The sequence below is a fragment of the Bos mutus genome, chromosome 7 (genome assembly GCF_027580195.1).
Source record: "Bos mutus isolate GX-2022 chromosome 7, NWIPB_WYAK_1.1, whole genome shotgun sequence".
Lineage (NCBI taxonomy): Eukaryota > Metazoa > Chordata > Mammalia > Artiodactyla > Bovidae > Bos > Bos mutus.
The window spans coordinates 60,525,428-60,548,268 of record NC_091623.1 but is presented as its reverse complement, the minus strand read 5'-3'; the positions used below and the strand labels follow the sequence as shown (position 1 = coordinate 60,548,268).

Here is a 22,841-nt window from a genome sequence, read left to right as displayed (position 1 = left end):
GTGGTAGAGGGAGACGGTTGCGGCTGTGTGTCCCAAGTGCAACACACACCCTCTCTGGGTCTCACCAGCACCTTTGGGAGGGGCCCGGAGGCTGCAGGATTCTGTGTTTCTCTGGGGAGAGGGGTGTTTGGGAACTTTCTAGAAGTGTCTAGAACCTCTCCCAGAGCGTTCTGCTCCCAAACACAGCAAAGTTCTTACTGGATTGGAGGCAATCAGTGGGGGACCAGCCACAATTCACCCTCTGGTCCCCCTCTACTTCTGGAGACCTGGGCATGGTGACTTCTTGGCTTTTTTGGGAGCAGCTTCCACTCCTGAGATTCTATGGCCAGGCTCCCTGTCCAGTTTCTCGTCCTGGTCCCAAAGGTCCTCTCGTCAGAGTAACCTTCTTTGGCTCCCCCTTCCCCACGTTTCAAGCCACAGATGAGCCCCGCTACATCTCCCATCCCCTCCCTGGGCTTTATTTTCCTCTCACACACACTTTATCACCATCTGATAGGCTTGGATATACATATATTTAGGATATTTCTTTGTCTGTCAAGGGTATCCCACAGGGAGGTAGGGGGGCGTTTGACGTTTCAGTCCCATCTTTGTGTAGACTGCCTGCCACATAGGAGGCACCACATACAAGTTTGCAGGGAGAATGAATGGCCCTGGCTCTAAAGCTGCCGATTCTGCATTGAAACCCTGGGGCCCCACGGGTGGGACAGCCTCCCCCAGGAGTCAGGCCTGGTTGTGCCTCCATGTCCCCATCTGTGCAGGGGGCTGGAATGAACTTGGGGCGCTGTCTGCATGAAACCCACCTCTCGTAATACACAGAAGTGCTTAAAGCAGTATGTGCCCCTGGGCCTTGGATGTTCTTTTAAAAAAAATATCAGGATGGGGGACTTCCCTTAGCAGTCCAGTGGTTAAGATGCCAGGCTTCTAATGCAGGGGGCGCTGGTTTGATCCTTGGTGGGGGAACTAAAATTCCACATGTTTCTCAGGATGGCCAAAAAGTTATAAAAAAAAATAAATATTAAAGATGGTGACAGGTATTCTGAGGATTGAGTCTAATTGGCCCAGAGGAAGGGAAGAGGGGCGTGGGCCAGGGAGGGCGTCAGAGGCTCAGGGAGGACGGAGAACCGGGTCCACCCCTTCTCCAGAATGAGGAAGGAGGCCCAGCGTGCACCCAGGCAGCTGGCCTTTCCTCCCCGGCCCGCCCTCCCCCGAGGCGCCCACCTCATCTCTGAGCTCTTCTGCCGTCAACCTGTCGGGCCGGGCCAGGCAGGTCTGAGGATGGGCGGGGAGCCCTGAGCCAGCATCTTTTCTCCTCCTCCACCCCGGGGCTGGCACACAGGCCTAGAGAAGCTGGGCCGGCCGGTAACCCAGGCTGGGAAGCCAGGGGGTCCCTGGGGGGGCGACCCCCACGACAAGGGAGGCCCTTCCCACCGGTGCCAGGAGCCCTCCCCAGAGCGGCCGGGCTGGGGTTCCTCCCAGTGCGGGGGCGGGGGCGATGCCGCCTCGTGCCCGCTGAGGCCCTGTCATGGCTCGCTCGCTCACCTGGCGCTGCTGCCCCTGGTGTCTGACCGAGGACGAGAAGTCGGCGGCCCGGATCGACCAGGAAATCAACAAGATCCTCCTGGAGCAGAAGAAGCGCGACCGAGGGGAGCTGAAACTGCTGCTTCTGGGTGAGTCGGAGGCCACCCAGGGCGGGGCAGCCTGGGAGCCCACTTTCAGGATGAATCAACTGAGGCTCGGTTCCTCCTCCCAGGGAGGGAGCTGTGGGCCCGTTCCCTTGGCCCAGCCACCTCCTGGGCATCTGCAGGGATGGAGGTGGCTCAGTTGGGTGGCCCAACTCTGGCCTGGCTGGCCCAGCCTGCCCTACGGGCTCCTGAGTCATGAGAAGGGAATGAGCTGCCCAGCGCCGGGACCTCCAGCCTAGCCCTGTGACCGTGGAGAGTCCAGGACCCTTCCATCCCCCTGAGGGCTTGACCTAGGTTTGTTCTGGTGGTTCATTAGGACAAGTCCCATGGTCAAAGCATGGCCAAGCACCTTTAATGGATTGATTAATTGATGGATCGGTTCATTCATTCAAGATGTACTGCATAATTCCTAGAGGTGGGGTACAACAGCAGGGGAGATGGAGCGTTGTGTGTCCCTGACTTTAGGGACCTCAGCTTCTGGTGACGGAGCCAGACCGTGAGCCTGTAAACTAACAAGTAGATAAAATAATTTCCGGCAGCAAGAAGAGGAGGTAAACAAAACCCTGTGAGGGAGCTGGGGTGATTCGGGTGTGACGGATTGGAAGGCTCTGAAGTTGTGACCTCTGAGACCTCACGTCTTATGGTCCACATGTGTCCACTCCCCCAGCCACTTTGCCCTGTGTGTGGCCCCACAGGCCTAAGCCCAGGGACCCCAACCTTGGAGGGTCTCCTGGGAATGCCTGAGCCCTGGATGAGGGCTGGGGAAGGCCCTGAGGTCCCAAATTCCCACCTGCCTGCCCTGGGACAAAGGGCAGGGCTTGGTCATCTGGATAGCCGCCCTGTCTCTTCTCCTGCTCAGTGGGAAGGGGCAGCCCTCAGCGATGGAAAGAGAGGAGAAAGTGGGGCACAGCCCCGCAGTGAAGCCATCTGAGCCTGGAAGGGGTTTTTATTTTGTTTTGGTTTTTTGACCTCGCCCTATATGGTATATGGGCTCTTAGTTCTCTGGCCAGGGATCGAACCCATGGTCCCTGATGTGGAATCTTAGAGTATTCCTGTGAGTCTTCCTTTGGAAGTCACAGGAAAGTTTTAATTAAGACTTTAATAGCTATTTCTATTCACTTTCTGAAATAACTAGGCTTTTATATATGATATGGTATTTACTATTTTTTAATAAATAGAGCTACATTGGCTATTCTTTTGTGAGCTCTGGTTATTGGTATCTTCCAAATAATTTGTCTGTTTCCTTGAAGTTTTCAAGTATACAGGTGTACAATTTTTTCTAACACTCCTTTGTTATCCTTTCATGTCTGTAGGATTTGTAGTGATGTCTCTTTTTTCATTCTTTGTCTTCTGTTCCTTTTGGGGAAGCTAAGAGCTCAGTTTGGAGAAGGCAATGGCACCCCACTCCAGTACTCTTGCCTGGAAAATCCCATGGACGGAGGGGCCTGGTGGGCTGCAGTCCATGGGGGTCGCTAGGAGTTGGACACGACTGAGCGACTTCACTTTCACTTTTAACTTTCATGCATTGGAGAAGGAAATGACAACCCACTCCAGAGTTCTTGCCTGGAGAATCCCAGGGACGGGGGAGCCTGGTGGGCTGCCGTCTATGGGGTCACACAGAGTTGGACACGACTGAAGTGACTTAGCAGCAGCAGCAGCAGCAGCAGCAGGAGCTCAGTTGGGCTAGGGGTTTGTCAGTGTTAGTGATCCTTCCTTGCACATCTCAGGTTTCTCTAACCGTGCCTCAGGACCTCTGCACTTGCTGTTCTCCCTGCCGAGGGCTCTCAGCATCCCTACAAGCCTTTGCCTGGCCGGTGGGTCTCAGCTCAAGTGCCACCTCCTCAGAGACGTCTTCCCTGATTTCCCTGGCTTCAAAGTCAGACCCATCCTTCTTCCTCTGCCCAGTTTTTCTTCATAGCACTCACTTCGTGACACTCTATCTGGTATTTTCCTGTTTCCTTTTTCACCGTCTGTCTCTCCAGTGACACAGCAAACAACACAGAGGTAGAGACCATGTCCATCTTATTCACTCCTTTGTCCTCAGCATTTTTCAGGAGTACAGTGGCCTGGTCATGAGGGCATGCTTTATAAATGAGTGAATGAATGAATGAATCCAGTTTCCGGGGTGATTTTCCCCAGAGTTATACTGTATCTTCCTAGAGCTGGTAGAGTCCTTTGCTCCACTGACTACTGGACAGCCAGCCCCAAATCAGGAAGCCACTTCTGCTCGTGGTCAGGGGGGAGGGGAGAAGGGAGGTTGTTCACATGTCCAAGCACTGATGTAGCCCTGTGGACAGCCTGCTGGACTGTGGTTTCAACCACCCCCATCCAAGCCCCAAGGGCTGCCTCCACACCTGCCCTCCTTCTTAAAAACAGGAATTGAATTTAGAAGTTTTTGATTTTTTTCTGGGAGATAGTTGATCCTTTTGAGGAAGAAGCCCAAGGGACCAGGGGTCTGTCCCGGGCAGGAAGTAGTCACCACATTGAGAAGGGGGAGGAGTCTGAAGCAAACAATTAAAGTAGCCATCTCTGGGACTTCCCTGGTGGTCCAGTGGTTAAGACTCCAAGCTTCCATGGCAGGGAGTGCAGGTTTGATCCCTTTTTGTGGAACTAAGATCTTACATGCCATGCAGTGTGTCCCCTCAATAATAATAATAATAATAATAATAATAAAGAAGCCAGCTATGTCTGTCCTATGTGAGGTGGGAACCATTCCTATCCCCAGATGGGGAAACCAAGGCCCAGAGAGGTGAAGCAACTTGTCCAAAGTCACAGAGCCAGGACTGGAGCCTAGAATTCCAGTTCCAAAGTCCACGCTGTTGACTGCCCTGTCAGATGGGGAAACTGAGGCCCAGGGAGGTGGCAGGATTGGGTCTGGAGTCTGCAGCCGGTTTGGAGGCAGAGCTGGGCATGGAAGCTGAGCTGTGTGGTCTCCAGCTGCCCGGGCCTGACCCCCTTGGCCCCAGGAGCCCCGTCTTCCAGGAGTGGATGGTGGGGTGGGGGCTGCAGTTTCCCATGGAAGGAGCCACCCGGTGTCTTGTGATGCCTGGGACTTGGCGAAGCTCCTGGCCTCTGCATTTCCACTTCCTCCCCCGTGCCCAGGAGGAAGCGGCCACTTCCCGTCTGGGCTTCGAGGCTGTGCCAGGTGGAGACAGCTCTCCTACGTCTTTCAGCGTCATTTGGGGAGCTTCCTGAACCATACCACGAGAGGCTCCTGAATCCTCAGTGATTCTAGGAGTAATGGCTGCAGAGGTGAAGTGTTTCAGACTTCAGGTTGGGACTCACACGTGAGTCATGAAACCCAAGTTCTGGGTGGCAACCAGGCTTTTTTTTTTTTCTTTAACGAAACAGTGCATCCCAACAAAATTAACTGTTGCTTGGTGAGATCTCTGTTTGTGCTCCCAGAGGAGCAGCCCAGAGGAAGGTCAAAGAATGTAGTCCCCGGCCGTAGGTCTCACTGCCATTTTGGCAGCACCCAGAGAAGCCGATGAGCTTCGGAGTGTGTGGAGAAAAATCCTATTAACTGATATTTTGATGATGCCTGACTCAGCCTACCATCCACATCCTGTTTTGTTGGTGAAGGATCCACAAGGGTTTGTTTTTACTCCTCTGCTTCTCCATTAGCTGTGTGACCTTGGGAAAGTCACTGCACCTCTCTGAGCCCCCATGTCTCCACTGTGAATGGGAACACAGCGGGAATGTTTGTGAGGATCCACCAAGGTCAGTCAGAGAGGACCTGGGCTCAGGGCTTGGCAGATGCTAAGACTTAAATCTTTGTTGCTGGGAAGACACGAATGATGACAATGATTCATGCAGCACCTGGGGAATTTCCCAGAATGATCATGAAAGAGCCCAAGAACTCTGGACTCAAAACTGGGTTTTAGTCCCAATCTGGCCACTCACCAACTGCAGGACCCCACCAATCTGGGACTCAGTTTTTCCACCTGAAAAGTGGAGCCAAGGGCCATTCCTCTTGTGGGCTTGGGGGAGCTGGGGCATGGACCCCCCCACCAGACTACCCAGGTAGTACAGTGGTTAGGACTCCTCGCTTCCATTGCAGGGGAAGTAGGGTCAATGCCTGGTTGGAGAACTAAGGTCCCACATGCCACGTGATATGCCAAATAAATAAATAAATAGAGCTGTTAAAAAGCAGAGACCAGCCCACCTCTCCAGGTTTCCCAGTGGGAGGTGAGGTTGTGGGTTTATCTCACCGACTGTGATAGTCAGATATCCCACTGCAGGAATATTTAGTGAGTTTGATGTATCTCTGTCCTGAAACCCAAGGAATTTCAGAATCTGAGACAGGTGGCTCCTGACTGAAGGGGTGGTGTCTGTTTGTTGTTAATTTGTTTATAGTAAACATTTAACTTATTTAATCGTTGGCCATGCTGCATGGCATGCGGGATCTTAGTTCTTCATCCAGGGATCGAACCCATGCCCCCTGCATTGGAAGCACAGAATCTTAACCACCGGACCACCAGGAAAGTCCTGGAAACTTTTTATTTTGGAATCACTTTCAATGGACAAAAACGTGGCAAAGACTGCACAGAGAATTCCCAACTTCTGAACAGCTTCCTCTATGATGACTTCTTACATAAGTGCCCTGGGCTGTCATAGCTGAGATATTAACGTGGGAACTGTACCCTTAAGTTTCTGTGAACTCAACTCCAAACTTTAGATATCACTGGTTTTTCCACAAATACCCTTTTCTCATTTCAGCCTCCAATGCAGTATCTCACCTGGCATTTGAGGGGTTTTCCCCCCACTTTCTTAACTTTACATTTTGAAATGCTTTCAGAGTTTCAGAAAAGTTGTACTGGATTCTCCTGAAAATGTTAATATTTTATCTCATGCCCTTTATTCCCTCTCCATACACATACACATATACACTATATATATGTGTGTGTATATATTTGTAATTTACATGATGTATGTCTATAGCTTACTTGCTATATATTTATTTTTTAAAATGCAATTGCATTTAAAAATATTTATTTATTTGGCTGCTCTGGGTCTTAGTTGCAGCATATAGAATCTTTAGTTGCAGTATCAGATTATTTAGTTTTGGCATGTGGGATCTAGTTCCCTGACCAGGGATTGAACCCAGGACCCCTGCATTATGAGTGCAGAGTCTTAGCCACTGGACCACCAGAGAAGTCCCTCTTTGCTATACATTTATATATTTAATACGGATATATTCATTGTTTTTTGATCCATTTGTGAGTACAGTTTCAGCCCTGATCGTTTTTTAAAATTTTATTTATTTTTAATTGGAGGATAATTACTTTTCACCTGTTTATCCTCCAAATACTTCTGTGGGTTTGGGTCCCACTAAAAGGCAAAGACCCCCAGGACGATGATGAGCGGCTGACGCATGTGATACAGTCTTGTCTCCATCACGTCCCACCAGTGTTTCCAGTCTCCCCATGAATGTCCTTTGGGGTAACAGAAAAGTGACTCTTCTTCTTGGATCTCAAGTGCAGTAGTGTCACCAGCCCAGCCCTCACTGCACTCAAATGTGCGGGGGCAGGGAGGGACTGGGCCCCGCCATGGGCGATACGGGGGATCACTCTCTCTTCCGCCACTTCCCACACTCCCTGCCTCCTCCCCACTATGTTCCCACTGCTCCCGGTTCCTCTTTCTGGCTCCAGCCAGGCTACCCCTTCCCTTTCTGCAGCTGGTCTCAGTTCCTCCTGCACGAGTGTCCCCCGCCCTTGGAGGAACCCCACGCCAGGGTCCCCCAGGGGCTGGCAGGGTGATGGAGGTGTGGGAGGAGGCCTCCTGGCCATGTACCTCTCACCTGGCTGTCAAGCCCATTTCACAGATGAGAAAACAGAGGCTCCAAGAGGGAGATATTGGGGCTCAGACAGCAGCGAGCCAGGCCTTTCTCTTTGAGCTCCTGGTCCTGGGCTCTGGAAGGTTCTAGTGTTAATATCACAGATCCCCTCCTGGCTTTTGGGCCATGCAACCCTGCACTCAGAAGGGCCCTGAGGGTTCATCCTGCACTTGGCCCTGGAAATTCTGTAGATGAGCCTGCAAGGAGCCTCGTCCCACTCTGTTTCACTGTGGGGTTGTGTGGGTTCTGTCTCCCAAGTATCTCATGTGAATGTCCCCTTCGGTCTCACTCCACTTGGCCACCTGGGTCAGCCTGAACCATCTGGCTGGTGGGAAACCCTCCCTGTAGTAACCAGAGAGCACCTGTGAGCACCTGCGTCAGGCCCTGCCCCTCCTCTGCCCACAGCCTTCCAGGCTTCCACCTCCCTGAGGTTAAAAGCCCAAGTTCTCCTGTAGCCCACAAGCCTCTGCATGACCAGCCCCATCCCCTTCCTGCCCTCCCCTCCTCCCTCCCCCTTGCTCACTCTGCTCCAGCCACACGGGTCTCCCATCTGTTTGTCAAACACATCAGGCACCGTCCTGCCCCAGGGTCTTTGCACATGCTCTGTCCGCTGCCTGGTGCTCCCTTTCCCCACACCTTGACACGGGAGCAACCTTTTCAGCCTTCAGATCTCAACCCCAATGTTACCTCCACTGAGAAGTGTTCCATGCACTTAGCAGTAGTCACTTAATCACTCTATTTATCCTGTTGTATTTCCTTCATAAAACTTTCTCTACCTGAAATAATTATAGCAAATAATGATAACAGTAATTATAATTACTACTGCTAATAGTAGTGAACAGGAATGTAACTCTTACTATATCAAAGTGCATTCTAAGCCAGGGGTCCACAGACTTTTTCTGTAAAGGGCCAGATATAAAATCGTTTTGGGCTTCCCAGGTGGCTCAGTGGTAAAGAATCTTCCTGCCATGTGGGAGACTTGGCTTCAATCCCTGGGTCAGGAGGATCCTTTAGAGAAGGAAATGGCAACCGACTCCAGTATTCTTGCTGGGAGAATCCCATGGACAGAGGAACGTGATGACCCACAGTCCATGGGGTCTCTAAAGAGACAAGACTTAGTGACTAAACAGCACGGCACAGTAAATCTTTCCAGCTTTGCAAGCTGGAGGGTCTCTGACTGCTCAACTGTGCTGCTGTCCCAAGAAACCAGCTCTAGATAATCTATATACAACCAGGTGTGGCCATGTGCCAATTAAAACTTTATTTGCTGTGCTTAGTCATGTCCAACTCTTTGAGACCCCATGGACCGTAACGCACCAGGCTTCTCTGTCCATGGGGATTCTCCAGGCAAGAATACTGGAGTGGGTTGCCATGCCCTTCTCCGGGGGAATCTTCCTGACCCAGGGATCAAACCCAGGTCTCCCGCAATGCAGGAGGATTCTTTACCATCTGAGCCACCAGGAAAGCTCATGAATACTGGAATGGGTAGCCTATACCTTCTCCAGGGGATCTTCCCTACCCAGAAGTCAAACGGGGTCTCCTGAATTTCAAGTGGATTCTTTACCAGCTGAGCTACCAGGGAAGCCCAGAACTTTATTTACTGACTCTGAAACCTGAATTTCATGTAATTTTCAGGTGTCATCAAACAGCGTCTAGATTCCTCTCAGCCATGTAAAAAATGCAAAAACTAACCATTTAAAAACTGTAAAAATTGTAATCGTGAAAATAATTAGAAATGTAAAAACCATGCACACTGTAAAAATTTGCTGGCCACGCAAAAACAGGTGGCTGTCAGGAATTCCCTGGAGGTCCAGTGGTTAGGACTCCACACTTTGACTGTCGAGGGCCTGGTTCAGTCCTTGGTTGGGGAACTGAGATCCCACAAGCCATGCAGCTCAGCCAAAAACAAAATGCAAACAACACCAAAAACAGGGACTTCCCCAGGGGAGTCTAGTGGGTAAGACATCAACCTCACAATGTAGGGGACCTCGGTTTGACTTCTGCTCGGGGAACTAGATCCACCATGCTGCCAAGAAGACCCAGCATAGCCAAATAAATAATAATCATGAAACAGAAAATCAAATCAAATCAAACAAAAATGAAACAAAAACAGGCACTGACAAGGTTTGTCCGAGGGCCAGTGGTTTGTTGACCCTCCAGGACTACGTTTTCATGAACCAGTTTAACCCTCACGCCACCCAGCAAACCACGTTTTACAGGTGGAGACACAAACACCAGGGCCGTGAAGGTGCTCACCCAGGGTCATGGAGCCGGGATGTGAGCCCCATTGCCCGGGGGTGGCGGGTGCCAGGTGGCGGGAGCCCCCCGGGGGCTGAGCTGACCATGGTGGCCGTTTCCCCAGGTCCCGGGGAGAGTGGAAAGAGCACATTTATCAAACAGATGCGTATCATCCATGGGGCGGGCTACTCGGAGGAGGACCGCAAGAACTTCCGGCCCCTAGTCTACCAGAACATCTTCATATCCATGAGGAGCATGATCGAAGCTATGGAACGGCTACAGATCCCCTTCAGCTGGCCCGAGAGCAAGGTGAGCCCTGTGGGGAGGGGGCTCCCTTAGGGCGTCCAGGTGGGACCGCATCCCCTCAGATCGCCTAAGTTCTTAAGAACCGCCTCCTCCAAGGTTTCTTGGGATCCTGGTGTGCATGTAAGGCAGCTTAGCACCAGCTGGTGGCTCAGTAGGTAAAGAATCCGCCTGCAATGCAGGAGACCTGGGTTCGATCCCTTGGTCACGAAGATTCCCCTGGAGAAGGGCATGGCAACCCACTCCAGTATTCTTGCCTGGGAAATCCCACAGCCAAAGGCGCCTGGTGAGTTACAGTCCATGGGGTTGCAAAGAGCTGGACAGGGCTGAGAGGCTAAACAGTTTCAATTTCAGCACCAGCATGTGCCCCCACCTCAAGGGTTCCCCCGTGGACCCCCAAGGCTCAATCATCTCTCCCTCGGACCTTATGATGCCTGGTAGGAGTCCTGAGTGGGCATATGTTTTGTTCTAGAAGTATTATTATGGTGGACTGGTTCCTGAGCCCTGCCCCACCCTGCTGAGGGAACAGTGCTATGCAGACCATGTGTCACATCACCCCTCTTTTTATATTTCATTTTATTTTATTTTTGGCTGTACCAGACCGCATGTGGGATCTTAGTTCCCTGACCAGGGATCAAACTTGCACCTCCTGCATTGGAAGCAGGGAGTCTTAACCACTGGAACACCAGGGAAGTCTCCACCCTTCTTTTTAAAGATTTTATTGTATGAAGAACATTCCACATGAAATCTACTCTCTTAGCAAATTTAAGTGCACAATACAGTATCAGTAACTGCAGATACAATGTCATAAAGAAAGAATTCTAGAAGGCGTTCCCCTTAACTAAGAGAAACTTTATTTATATCAACCCCCAACCCGTCCCCTCAGCCCATTCCATTCCCTGTGTCCGTGCACTTGCTGCTTCCAGATTCTTTGTGTAAGTAGAATCAGGCAGGATCTGTCCTATGACTGGCTTATCTCACTTAAAATAATGTTCTCAAGGTTTATCCGCCTTGTCCTCTGTTGCAGAATTTACTTCTCTTTAAAGGCTGCATAGTAGTCCCTATATCTACATCCTTATTCATTCATCCATCGATGGGCATTTAGGTTCTTTCCACATCTTGGCTACTGTCAGTAACGCTGGGATGAGCCTGAAAGTGCAGATATCTTTTCAAGATCCTGATTTCATACCCAGGAGTGGAATTGCTGGATCATATGGTAGCTCTATGTTTTAAAAACAAATTATTTGCTTATTTATTTTTTTGGCTGCTGCACACAGCCTGTGAGATCTTAGTTCCCTGACCAGAAATTGAATCTGGACCCTCGGCAGTAAAAGTGTGGAATATTAACCACTGGGCTGCCAGGGAATTCCTGGTGGCTCTATTTTTAATTTGGGGGGAACTTCCAAACTGTTTTCCACAGTGGCTGTACCAGTTTACGTTCTCCCCAGCAGCATATACAGGTCCTGACTCCTAAGGCCTCAGGGTTGGTTCACTATGAGTCTTCTCTCCTTAGCTTGCAGACGGCTGTCCTCTGTATCCTCACATGGCCATCCTTCGGTTGTGTTTGTGTCCCAATCTCTTCTTATAAGGGCACTCCGGACTAGGGCCACCTTCATGACCTCCTGGTAGCTTAATTACCTCTATAAAAAGATAATTCAAACATAAACAAGAGCGCCTGCTACCGGTGCAAAGAAAAGCGGACAGATGGAGCAGAGGTTGCTGTCCCGTGCAGGGTCACCCGAACTGGCGCTCCTTGCGCGTGCGCCCCTGCTGCCCCTGCGGCCTGCAGACACGCGCGCCAAGGGGGCAGAGACGGCAGGAGGGCAGCCCCGCCCCCCGCCGCCCTGTCCTGCTGCTCTGACCCGTCCCATCCGTCCCTTCCCAGCACCACGCCAGTGTGATCATGAGCCAGGACCCCTACAAGGTGACCAAATTCGAGAAGCGCCACGCTGTGGCCATGCAGTGGCTGTGGGAGGACACCGGCATCCGCGCCTGCTATGAGCGCCGGCGAGAGTTCCACCTGCTTGACTCGGCTGTGTAGTGAGTCTGGGGTCCGAGGGCTGGGTAAAGGACCAAAGTCTGGGGCGGGAGGCTGTGCCTGGACAGTCTGAGGAGACCCATTCCCAGGGAGCCAAGCAGGCAGAGCGGCCCCAAGGCTGGTCGGCTTCCACTGCGGGGGTGCTGTGGGTGGTCTTGACTCCCAGGTGAGGGTGTTCCTGGGGTGACGTTGCTCACAGGTGACTCAGTTCCTGGGGTGCACTGTTACTACGGTGACACAGCTCCTGGGGTGATGCTGTTTCTGGGATGTCATAGCTCTTGGGGTGTTTCTGGGGGGACACAGCTCCTGGGATGACACCGTTTCTGGGGTGATGGCACCTCGAAGGTGACTATTCTAGGATGACATTGCCCTGGGGTGACACCGTTTCTGGCGTGAGACCATTTCTGGGGTGATGGTGTCCTGGGCTCAACGCTGGCTTCTAGTCCTCAAGGGTATCACTGCTCTTGTGGCAGTGACACACCTGGGGTGACACCCTCCCCAGAGAGACACACTGCCCTGAGGGTGAAGCTGCTTCTCCCTGAGGCTCCTGTGGCCTCAGGCTGTGCTCCTCAGCCACCTGGGACCCACAGAAATGCTGGCCTCTCTCTGGGGGCTCTCCTCCCCCAGCAGGGTCCTCATGGGGCCCTGGGTCAGGGGAAATCTGAGAAGTAAAGGGAGGTTGCAAGGCCATCACTCAGGTCTTCCGGCTCCACAGCTACTTGTCGAATCTGGACCGTATCACGGAAGAGGGCTACATACCTACCGCACAGGACGTGCTCCGCAGCCGCATGCCTACCACCGGGATCAACGAGTACTGCTTCTCCGTGCAGAAAACCAACCTGAGGTGAGCACAGAGCTTGGAAGCTCTTGTAGGAGGGCCAAAGGAGCTGCAGCGCTGAGGGCTGAGTAGGAGTTGTCTGTCCCAGCCCGCAAAGGTCCTGTCAGGCTGGAGGAGGCAAAGCTGGGTATAGACATCTCCATCCCCCCACGGAGTCAGGACTGGGACCTGGAAGGGCCCACACATAGCCCCCAGAGTTCTGGGAGGGGAAGTCTTTCTGGAGGAGGAGGCATTGGTCTTAGGGCATTGAAGAATGATTAGGAGTTCACTAGAGCTATGGGGTGATGGGAAGGAGGAGACAGAGACTGTGCGGTCAGGGCTAGATCAGAGGGATTGATTTGGAGCTGGGGAAGCTCAGAGGGTGATCCCTCTAGTGATCAATGAGGGGTTCAGGCTGGGCGTCAGGAGACCCAGGAGGAGGCAGGAGCCATGGTTCAGGCAGACAGGGTTGGGAAAGGTCTGGGTAGTGGCCACGAGCATGGAAATGATGGAATGGTGCAAGAAATGTTTCTGATGTAGAATGGGTGAGTGTGGGAATTAGAGCAGGCAGTCAAAAATGACTTGCTGTGAGTTTCCCATCAAGATGATGGTGTAGATGGTAAAAACCACTGTGGTGGTGGTAGAGAGGGAGGTGTTAGAAAAGCCGATGGAGTTATCTGGGGGCAGGTTGGGTCTGAGGAGTCTGGGACATCTGGGAGATGGCTGGGCGCAAACAGGCCTGAGCTGGAAGACAGAGAGGTGTGGGGGTCCCGTGCAGCCAAGAATGGTCCATGCAGAGCCATGACCAGTGTCAAAGACCAAGAAAAGGTCAGAGAGACAAGCAACTTCTGGAATTGGCCTTTAGAGAATCTTCAACGACCTTAGCAAGATGGTGACAGAGAGCTGTGCAGATGTGCCTGAAAACCTCCAGTGTTCAACCCACTCATGTTGACCTCTTGTTTCCTTGAATGGCCCTCCCTCTTGGCTCCATGCTTTTGAAACATGAAGGTTCATAATTTACTGTTTGCATTTGGGTCTCCTCCACTAGATGGAGAGCCCCTTGAAGTTACAGCTTGAGACTGATTCTACTGCTTCTCTGATTGATATATTATGTGATATTGAGTGAGTGTGTGTGTTCAGTCGCTTCAGTTGTGTCCAACTCTTTGCGACTCCCTGAACTGTAGACCTCCAGGCTCCTCTGTCCATGGGATTTTTCTGACAAGAATACAGGAGTGTGTTGCCATGCCCTCCTCTAGGTGATCTTTCCAATCCAGGGATTCAATCCACGTCTCCTTTGTCTCCTGCATTGCAGGTGTATTCTTGACTATTGAGCCATTGGGGAAGCCATCGCTTCTCTAGTGATAATCAACTGAATGTCAGAGTGCAAGTTTGTATATATGAGTGTATGGTTGGAAAGATAGAAGAATGGATGGGTGGATGGATGGGTAGATAGATGGGTGGATAGATGGATGGAAGGTTGGATGGATGAAGGGATGAGTGAATGGATGAGTGGATTGTTGGGTTGGTGAATGGATAGATGGATAGGTAGGTGGATAGATGGATCAATGGGTGGCTGTATGAGTGGATAGATGGATAGATAGATGGATGAATGCATGAATGGTTGGGTGAATATGTGGACAGATGGGTGACTAGATGGGTGGGTGGAAAGATGGATAAACGAGGAGGTGGGTGGATGGATGAACAGGTGGATGGGTGAGTTGGTGAAAGTTTGGGAGTAGAAGTAGTGGTTGGGGAAGTTCAGAGGAAAGACTGGGTGGAGGAGGGGAATTTTCAGAAGGGGAAACTTAAGTCCATTCTCAAGGCAAAAGTGAGGGGTCAGAGGAAAGGGAGACTCTGAGCTGGGAGGCTGGAGAGTAAGTGAACCCCACAGCTGTCTCAGCCCCTGGAGCCCCATTTGAAGCCACTGCCTCCCCCATATGACCCTGGACACAGGGTCTGAGGGAATCTGGGGATCACCAGAAAGGCCGGTTTTGGGACTCAGGAGCCTCAGGCACCAGTCTGGATTTTCCTCCTGTACATCAGGGCAAGTCTTTTCTTGCTCTGAGGCTTCTGGCATTTCCTGCCTGCTGCCTGAGTAATGGTCGTATCCCCGGGTAAATGACGCAGGGTTTGTTATCAGCGACCCATATTTCTTAGAAGAGACAACAGGAAGGTGGGAGGGCTCAGGTTTTTGTTGTGGTGTGTCTGGGGGTGGAGGCGAACACTCGTCCTGGGACGCAAACAAAGGGGATGGCTCTTGTCCATCAGTATGGCTGCTGGAAGCTCCCATGGTCACCCAGAACACAGCCAAGGGAAAACTGAGTTCTGGAGACATTTTGCAACTTCCCCTGGGTCATCAGTCAACAGGGCAGGCTGAGGATGTGTCCAATCAGCTGTCCTCTACTGTGGGGTAGAAGGCAGCCCAGTGCAACAGAAGTTCAGGATAGTCCCCTCTCCTCTCTGTACTTACAGTTTTCTCATCTGTAAAATGGGTATAATAGTGATGCCTACCCCATGGGGTGAAAGGCAGTCACACACAGGTGGCTAGCATCTATTCTTGCTGCTATTAATGTTGATTGTGGCATGTCCCAGCCATGACTGGGGTCTGGGGCGCCATGTCTCAGGGTCCCTGATTGGGTCTGAGCTCTGACAGGAGATGGTTTCCCCGCAGGATCGTGGACGTCGGGGGCCAGAAGTCAGAACGCAAGAAGTGGATCCACTGCTTTGAGAACGTGATTGCCCTCATCTACCTGGCCTCACTGAGTGAATATGACCAGTGTTTGGAGGAAAACAACCAGGAGGTGAGCTGCCACTGGGGATGTGGGGGTGCCGTCTCCCCTACCCTCTTACTCACTCCTTGGCCCAGGGACCCTCAACTGAGCAGGAAAGCCTACCGCCACTCTTGAGGGAGTCTTTGTGTGTCTGGCGTGGCTTTGAGCTTCACCGTCCACTCTTTTGTGGCCAGACCATTGAACCCCAATGCACAGATCCACAAGTATTTGTGAGACAAGGACCCTGGGGACACACACACACACACACACACACACACACACAGTTGGATACTCAAGCTTCAAGGCACACCACCCTATTCCCACACCCTGCAGCACAGTGTGTGTGTCCTGGGAGTATGGGTCATGCTGTGGGAATGGGGCTATGTCCTGTTTTTATTCAGGATTCTTCTCCTTTTCATGAATTCTTCTCCTAATTCAGCTTCCCTAGTGGCTCAGCGGTAAAGAATCCACTTGCAATGCAAGAGATGCAGGAGATGCGGGTTGAATTCCTGGTTTGGGAAGATCCCCTGGAGGAGGAAATGGCAACCCACTCCAGTATCCTTGCCTGGGAGATCCCATGGACAGAAGAGCCTGGCGGGCTACAGTCCATGGGGTCACAAAGAGTCAGACACGACCAAAGCGACTGAGCACGGTGAAGGTTGGGCACACTATTATCTCTGACATGTGCACTTTTCAGAGTTAAAGTTTCACATAGACAGTTTCAGGATCCAAGGGTCAGGTGTTATAATTTGTACTTTCGGGTTAAGTCAGATAGAATCAAACTGAGTGAGATAGAATCAATTTGAGGTCATTCTGACACAGATCTTGCTTGAACTGAGCCACACATGATGTCCCACTTTGCTTGGGCTGCTGTGATGAAGTCCCACAAACTGGGAGGTAGGGCTGGTACATGGGGAGTGGGTGGTGGAGCTGAAACAACAGAAATTTATCGTCTCATGGTCCTGGAGGCCAGAAATCTGAGGTCAAGGTGTCAGTGGGGCTGTTTCCTTCTGACCCTGTGAAAGAGAATCTGTTCCAGGCTCTCCCAACTTCTGGTGTGCTGACAATCTTTGGGATCCCTTGACTGGAGAAGACACCACACCATTTATGCCTCCATCTTCACATGGCCATCTCCCTGAGTCCTATTTTAAAAAATAATTTTAAAACTTTTTTGGCTATGCTGCATGGCATGTGAGATCTTAGTTCCCCAACCAGGGATGGAACCCTTGCCCCCTGCATTGTAAACACAGAGTCTTAACCACTGGGCCACCAGGGAAGTCCTTTGATTTCCCCTTTTTATAAGGACATTGGAGTCAGAGCCCACCCTACTCCAGTGTGACCGATTCTTAACTAATTACATCTTCAAAGACCCTATTTCCAAATCAGGTCTCATTCTGAATTTCCAGGTGGACATGAGTTTGGGGGTGGGGTACACTAGCCCAACGTACAGGCACAAAACAATCTTGGGCATACACAGGCAGCCGGCCCCACTGCCCTGAGTCCCAGCCTGGTGGGAACTGGGGAGCCTCAAGCTGCTGGATGGTGGGCTGCCAGCCCCATCTCTACCTGCGGGGAGGGCTCCTGTTCAGGCCGAGCATCCATCTGGATCCATGACCAGCCTGTGCCTCCCAACCCAGAACCGAATGAAGGAGAGTCTGGCCCTGTTTGGGACCATCCTGGAACTGCCCTGGTTCAAAAGCACTTCCGTCATCCTCTTCCTCAACAAAACCGACATCCTGGAGGAGAAGATCCCCACATCTCACCTGGCTACCTACTTCCCCAGTTTCCGGGGTGAGTGGTTCTAGAACTTTCTATACCCTTCACTTTCCAAAAGCAGCTCCCAAGAGAGACAGTGGTTCAGGCCACACCTCAGCCTGGAGTCACTGGGGTTCCAAGTGCAGTCAGACAGACCTGAGTTCCAGACCCATCTCTGATCTCTGCTGGAGACCTCTGAGTCTCAGCTTCCACCTCCGTTGAATGGGGAGACCGTAACAGAAGCCTTAACACTGGGTGCTGAAAGCAGCAGAAATTTCCCCCTCATTGTTTAGGAGGCCAGAAGTCTGAATCAGGCCTCCTCCTAATTTCTGGCGGTCACCTGTAATCCTTAGCATTCCGTGACTTGTAGTTGCATGTCTCCAATCTCTACCTCTGTTACCACGTGACTCTCTGTCTCTGGTTGTCTCTTCTCTTCTTTCTTTGTTCTTGGCTGTGCTGGGTCTTTGTCGCTGCATGTGGGCTTTCTCTAGTTGTGGGGAGTGGGGGCTATTCTTCGTTGTGGTGCACGGGCTTCTTATTGTGGTGGCTTCTCTCGTTGTGTAGCATAGGCTATATGTGCATGGGCTTCAGTAGTTGTGGCTTATGGGCCCTAGAGCTCAGGCTTAGATGCCCTGCGGCAAGTGGAATCTTCCCAGACCAGGGATCGAACCCATGTCCCCCTGCACCGGCAGGCGGATTCTTATTCACTGTGCCACCAAAGAAGTCCCCATTTCTTCTCTTCTTACAAGGACACCAGTCATTGGGTTTAGGACATGACCTAACCTAGTGTGATCTCATTTTAGCTTAAAACGCACGCCCAAAACCCACTATGTGTAAATAAGGTCATATTCTGAGATTCTGAGTGGACATGGATTTGGTGTATCACCAAATTGTGAGTTTTGTGTATTCATCCTAATACACAGTCAACCACAGTAAGTGAAACCCTTAGCATGAGCTTGGTGTGTAAGTCTTGATGATGTCACCACAGGTGTGCAGGGAAGGCAATGGCACCCCACTCCAGTACTCTTGCCTGGAAAATCCCATGGATGGAGGAACCTGGTAGGCTGCAGTCCATGGGGTGGCTAAGAGTCGAACACGACTTCACTTTCACTTTTCACTTTTATGTATTGGAGAAGGAAATGGCAACCCACTCCACTGTTCTTGCCTGGAGAATCCCAGGGACAGGGGAGCCTGGTGGGCTGCCGTCTATGGGGTCGCACAGAGTCGGACATGACTGAAGCGTCTTAGCAGCAGCAGCAGCAGCAGCCACAGGTGTGACCACTGGTCTGTCAGAGCCTGTGTGGCCAGTCTCACCCAATCTTACCCACAAGACTTGAGGTCTGGGTGACAGATGTCAGCTTGTTCCAGGAAGGTGGCCTGGACACTCTTCTCCCTCTTCCCCGAGCATCCCCTGGGCAGTTCGGAAGTGGGACCATGGCTTGGAGAGTTTGGATACAGGGATAAAGTAGATCGTTTTGAGGATGGTTTGTTTTCCTTCGTGTCGCAGGGAACCCCCATAACTCATCCTTTTCTGCCAGCCACAGAGGCTGGAGCACCCTTTGTTAACTTCTGACTCACGGTCTTCTCTCCTCTCTACTAAATAATATTCATGACAATAATAATAAGTCAATAACAGCTAATACATCTAACACTGATGGAAGCACCCTCGTGTACTGACTTGTTAAAAATGCTTATTAAAAATCGCTGTTCAGTAGCACTCATGTCTCTCACCACTATAGAGATGGGGAAACTGAAGCACACAGAGAGATATAGTTATTTGCCAAAAGTCACACAGCTAGTGACTGGCAGAGGCAGGATTCCCACCCAAGTTTCCTGGATCCAAAGCTGGCAGGTCATAACCACTATGGGAACCTGCCTTTAGGACAGAATGATGATAGTACAGACTCCTGAAAGCTTCTCTGATTGAACACTGAGCCTTCGACATGATTGTGTTGAGTCTTCACAACACTTTAGGGAGGCCTAGGACAGTTATGATCCCTGTTTTAAACAAATGAGGAAACAGACTCTCAGAGATTAGGTGGATTAACAGATAAGGTAACCCATCTTGTAAGTAGTGGAGGCGGGTCTTGGGGGGTTCCAGAAGCCCTTGACTCACTCTCTCTCTCTCTCTCTCTCTCTATATATATATATGTATTTCATATATATGTGTGTCCGTGTGTATATGTATATATGTATACACACACACACAGAGTCCGACACGACTGAAGCCTCTTATCAGCTTTATACACATACTTATATGTATATTTATACACATACGTATATGAATGAGATGGGGAGGGGGTGGAAATCCCATGTGTGCCTCACCAGGGCAGCCATCCCTGCCCTTCTCTTTCATCTCCCCAGGATGTCTTTCTCTGGACCTCCAGGCTCCAAGCCCAGCTAAGAGAGAGGGTCTTTAACACGGTTCTGTGCAGTCTCAGACACCAGCCTCATTGGTCCATTCCAGGCCATGTGACCCAAATGAGCCTACCCCTGAGGATCCTACTGGCTGGGCCTCAGTCTTGTGAATGGCTAGAAACACAAAAGATGGTGGAGGCTGGCAGGCACCCTGCCGGATGGTTCCTGCAGCCCCGATGTTGTCCAGAGTCTACCTTGGTCCCAGGAGGGAGGGACTCTCACCTGCCACACGAGCCGCGTGCTCTGACTGCCCACCCTTGTCCCCAGGCCCCAAGCAGGACGCGGAGGCAGCCAAGAAGTTCATTCTGGACATGTACACCCGCATGTATGCCGGCTGCGTGGACGGTGCCGACGGGGGAAGGAAGGGCCCGCGCTCCCGCCGCCTCTTCAGCCACTACACGTGCGCCACGGACACCCAGAACATCCGCAAGGTTTTCAAGGACGTACGGGACTCGGTCCTGGCCCGCTACCTGGACGAGATCAACCTGCTCTGACCCAGGCCCGCCGCTCCGAACTCGGACCCGCGAGGGGCAGGTGGAACCTGCGGGCAGTGGGCGCGGGGTGGGCCGGCGCTCAGCTAGCCCAGATGCCCCATGTCGCTCTAGCCCCAGACCCAGGTAGAGGAAGGACCACGAGTGAGCCGGCGTGGAAGGCCGGTCGCTATCCCCTTCCTTCTCCGCCCCTCGTCAGGACAGCCTCTGGATCCCCTGTCCCTTGACTCAGTTTACCTCCTCGGAGAGAAAACACAGTGGCCGTTTAGGAGGACAAGGTGCAGGAAAGGGTGAAAAGAGCAAGGGATCCAGGACTTGGGTGGGTGGGGCTCTCTCAGGACCCCCACCTATAGGCATGTCCTCTCAGGCAGAGACCCTTTGGGGCTTCTGTGCCAGTCCCGGGATGAGGGGAGTGGTCCTTTATGCCGGGGACGCGGGATCTGGCTCCCCCTAGCGGACAGGAACCGACATCCCAGCCTGAGGTCTGGGGAACTCAGGGACTTCCGTTTTCTTAGGAGAAAGAGACACCCTTTCAGAGCCTCTTGGCTCAAAGTGTGTCTTGCCTCGGTTTGCAGATGAAGGAAACCGAGGTCCACAGGCATCCGCCTTCCTTCCCAGGCTGGAAGCCGGGAGCACTGCATCTTACAACCTTCTGTATTTATTCCCTCACCTTCTGCATGGCCCCTTGCAGGGTGGACATTAAAGAAATGACATTCTGGAGACCTTTGGTTTCTTAGGGGCGTCCTGTTTAACACCCCACCCCCCAGCCCTGGCCCCCACTGTCCTATCGCAAGTCTCCTGTCCCGGACAGGGTAGCAACATGGCAAAGGAAGGAAAAAGTTCTACTTGTCCATCCGCTGTGCAGGGCACGGAACACAGAGCTGTGCGGGACTGTGTGCACTTTAAGCCAGGAAGTGAAGTCCAGCCTCTCTCTGTGACCATGGGGTCGTATTAGCGGGCCCTCTGTTGCTACTCACCCAAAATTCCAGCAGCAGCCACCAGCCATCTCTGATGGAGACAATGATGACTCTACTCACCATATCCTGGTCTCAGGGCAGCCCCATGTGGCACAAATCTCATTGCCCCCATTTTACAGATGAGGAAACTGAGGCACATGAGAAACTGAATAATTTGACTAAGGCTACACACCTGAAGATGGCTGAGCCAAGACTCTATTATTCATTCAACAGTTTTGTGGTTTCTTTTTAAAAAAATTTTTTCCTGCATCGTGCAGTGTGGGTGATCTTAGGTCCCCAACCAGGGATTGAACCCGTGCTCTCTGCAGTGAATGCCCAGAATCTTAACCAATGGACCACCAAGGAAGTCTGTTGTTTTTTAATTTTTTTTAATTAACTATTTTTTAAAAAATAGTCTTAGGTTTATAGAAAAATTGTGAATACAGAGTTGCCTTATAAAACCACATCTGATTTCCCATATTATTAATATATTAATATGGTATGGTGACTTAGATGGTAAAGAATCTACCTGCAATGCCGGAGACATGGGTTCAATCTCCCGGTCAGGAAGATCCCCTAGAGAAGAGAATGGCAAGCCACTCCAGTATTCTTACCTGGAGAATCCCATGGACAGAGGAGCCTGGCAGGCTACAGTCCATGGGGTCACGAGTGATTAACACACACAAACATTGAAACATTATTAACTGAAGTCTACTCTATATTCTGATTTCCTGTTTTCCCCTAATGCCCTTTTTCTGTCCTGGGACACCATCCAGGATCCCTCATGACATTTTGTCATCACATCTCTTTAAGGTCCTCTGTGCTGGGATGGTTTCTCAGACTCTCCTTGTCTTTGATGACCCTGACCATTTTGAAGAGTGCTGGTCAGCTCTGTGGCTTGTCCAGGGCTCCAGTAATGAAGTACCCCAGACAGAGGGACTTAAAACCACAGAAATGTAATCTCTCAGAGTTCTGGAGGCAGCGTCTGAGACTGAGGCTCCAGGGGAAGGTCCTTCCTGTCTCTTCCCGCTTCTGGTGGCTCTGTGTGTCCCTTGGCTTGTGGCAGTATCCCTCCAGTCTCTGCCTCTGTCCCTACATGGCCGTTTCTTCTTGTGTGTGTCTGTGTCCAATTTTGCTCTTCTTACAGAGACATCCGGAGAAGGAAATGGCAACCCAATGCAGTATTCTTGCCTGGAGAATTCCATGGACAGAGGAGCCTGGTGGGCTACAGTCCATGGGGTCACAAAGAGTCAGACACAACTGATTGACTGAACAACAACAGAGACACCAGTCATACTGAATTAGATGAACCTGACCTCATTCTAACTTGATTGTATCTGCAATGATCCTATTTCCAAAGAAGGTCGTATTCCCAGATACCATACCTGGGTTAGGACCTCAGCCGTCTCCCAGCAGGTGTTTGGCCAGACGTCCTTTAGTTGTTTTGTCTAATGTTTTTTCTTGTGATTAGACTGAAGTTTAATTTTTTGACCAGGGGAGCAGAGAGGTGAAGAAAATTTTGGCCCATTATAGCAA

The 22,841-nt window shown here is 51.3% G+C and overlaps 1 protein-coding gene and 1 non-coding gene across 3 annotated transcripts; one reads left to right on the top strand and one right to left on the bottom strand.

The window, feature by feature from the left end:
• Positions 1–1,153: 1,153 nt before the first annotated feature.
• Positions 1,154–21,071, top strand: GNA15 (G protein subunit alpha 15). Of its 2 annotated transcripts, none has more exons than XM_070373948.1 (7): positions 1,154–1,667; positions 9,881–10,065; positions 11,945–12,099; positions 12,813–12,941; positions 15,586–15,715; positions 17,323–17,476; positions 20,126–21,071. In XM_070373948.1, the coding sequence occupies exons 1-7, from the start codon at positions 1,523–1,525 to the stop codon at positions 20,350–20,352; spliced, it is 1,125 nt and encodes a 374-aa protein (XP_070230049.1). In that variant the 5' UTR covers positions 1,154–1,522; the 3' UTR covers positions 20,353–21,071. The 2 variants fall into 2 exon arrangements, with proteins under 2 accessions (XP_070230049.1, XP_070230050.1); XM_070373949.1 differs by lacking the exon at positions 20,126–21,071 and adding an exon at positions 19,805–20,094.
• On the bottom strand, positions 6,765–6,837 carry TRNAM-CAU (transfer RNA methionine (anticodon CAU)). Its single transcript has one exon. It is a non-coding gene; the product is annotated as a tRNA-Met (tRNA).
• Positions 21,072–22,841: the final 1,770 nt, after the last annotated feature.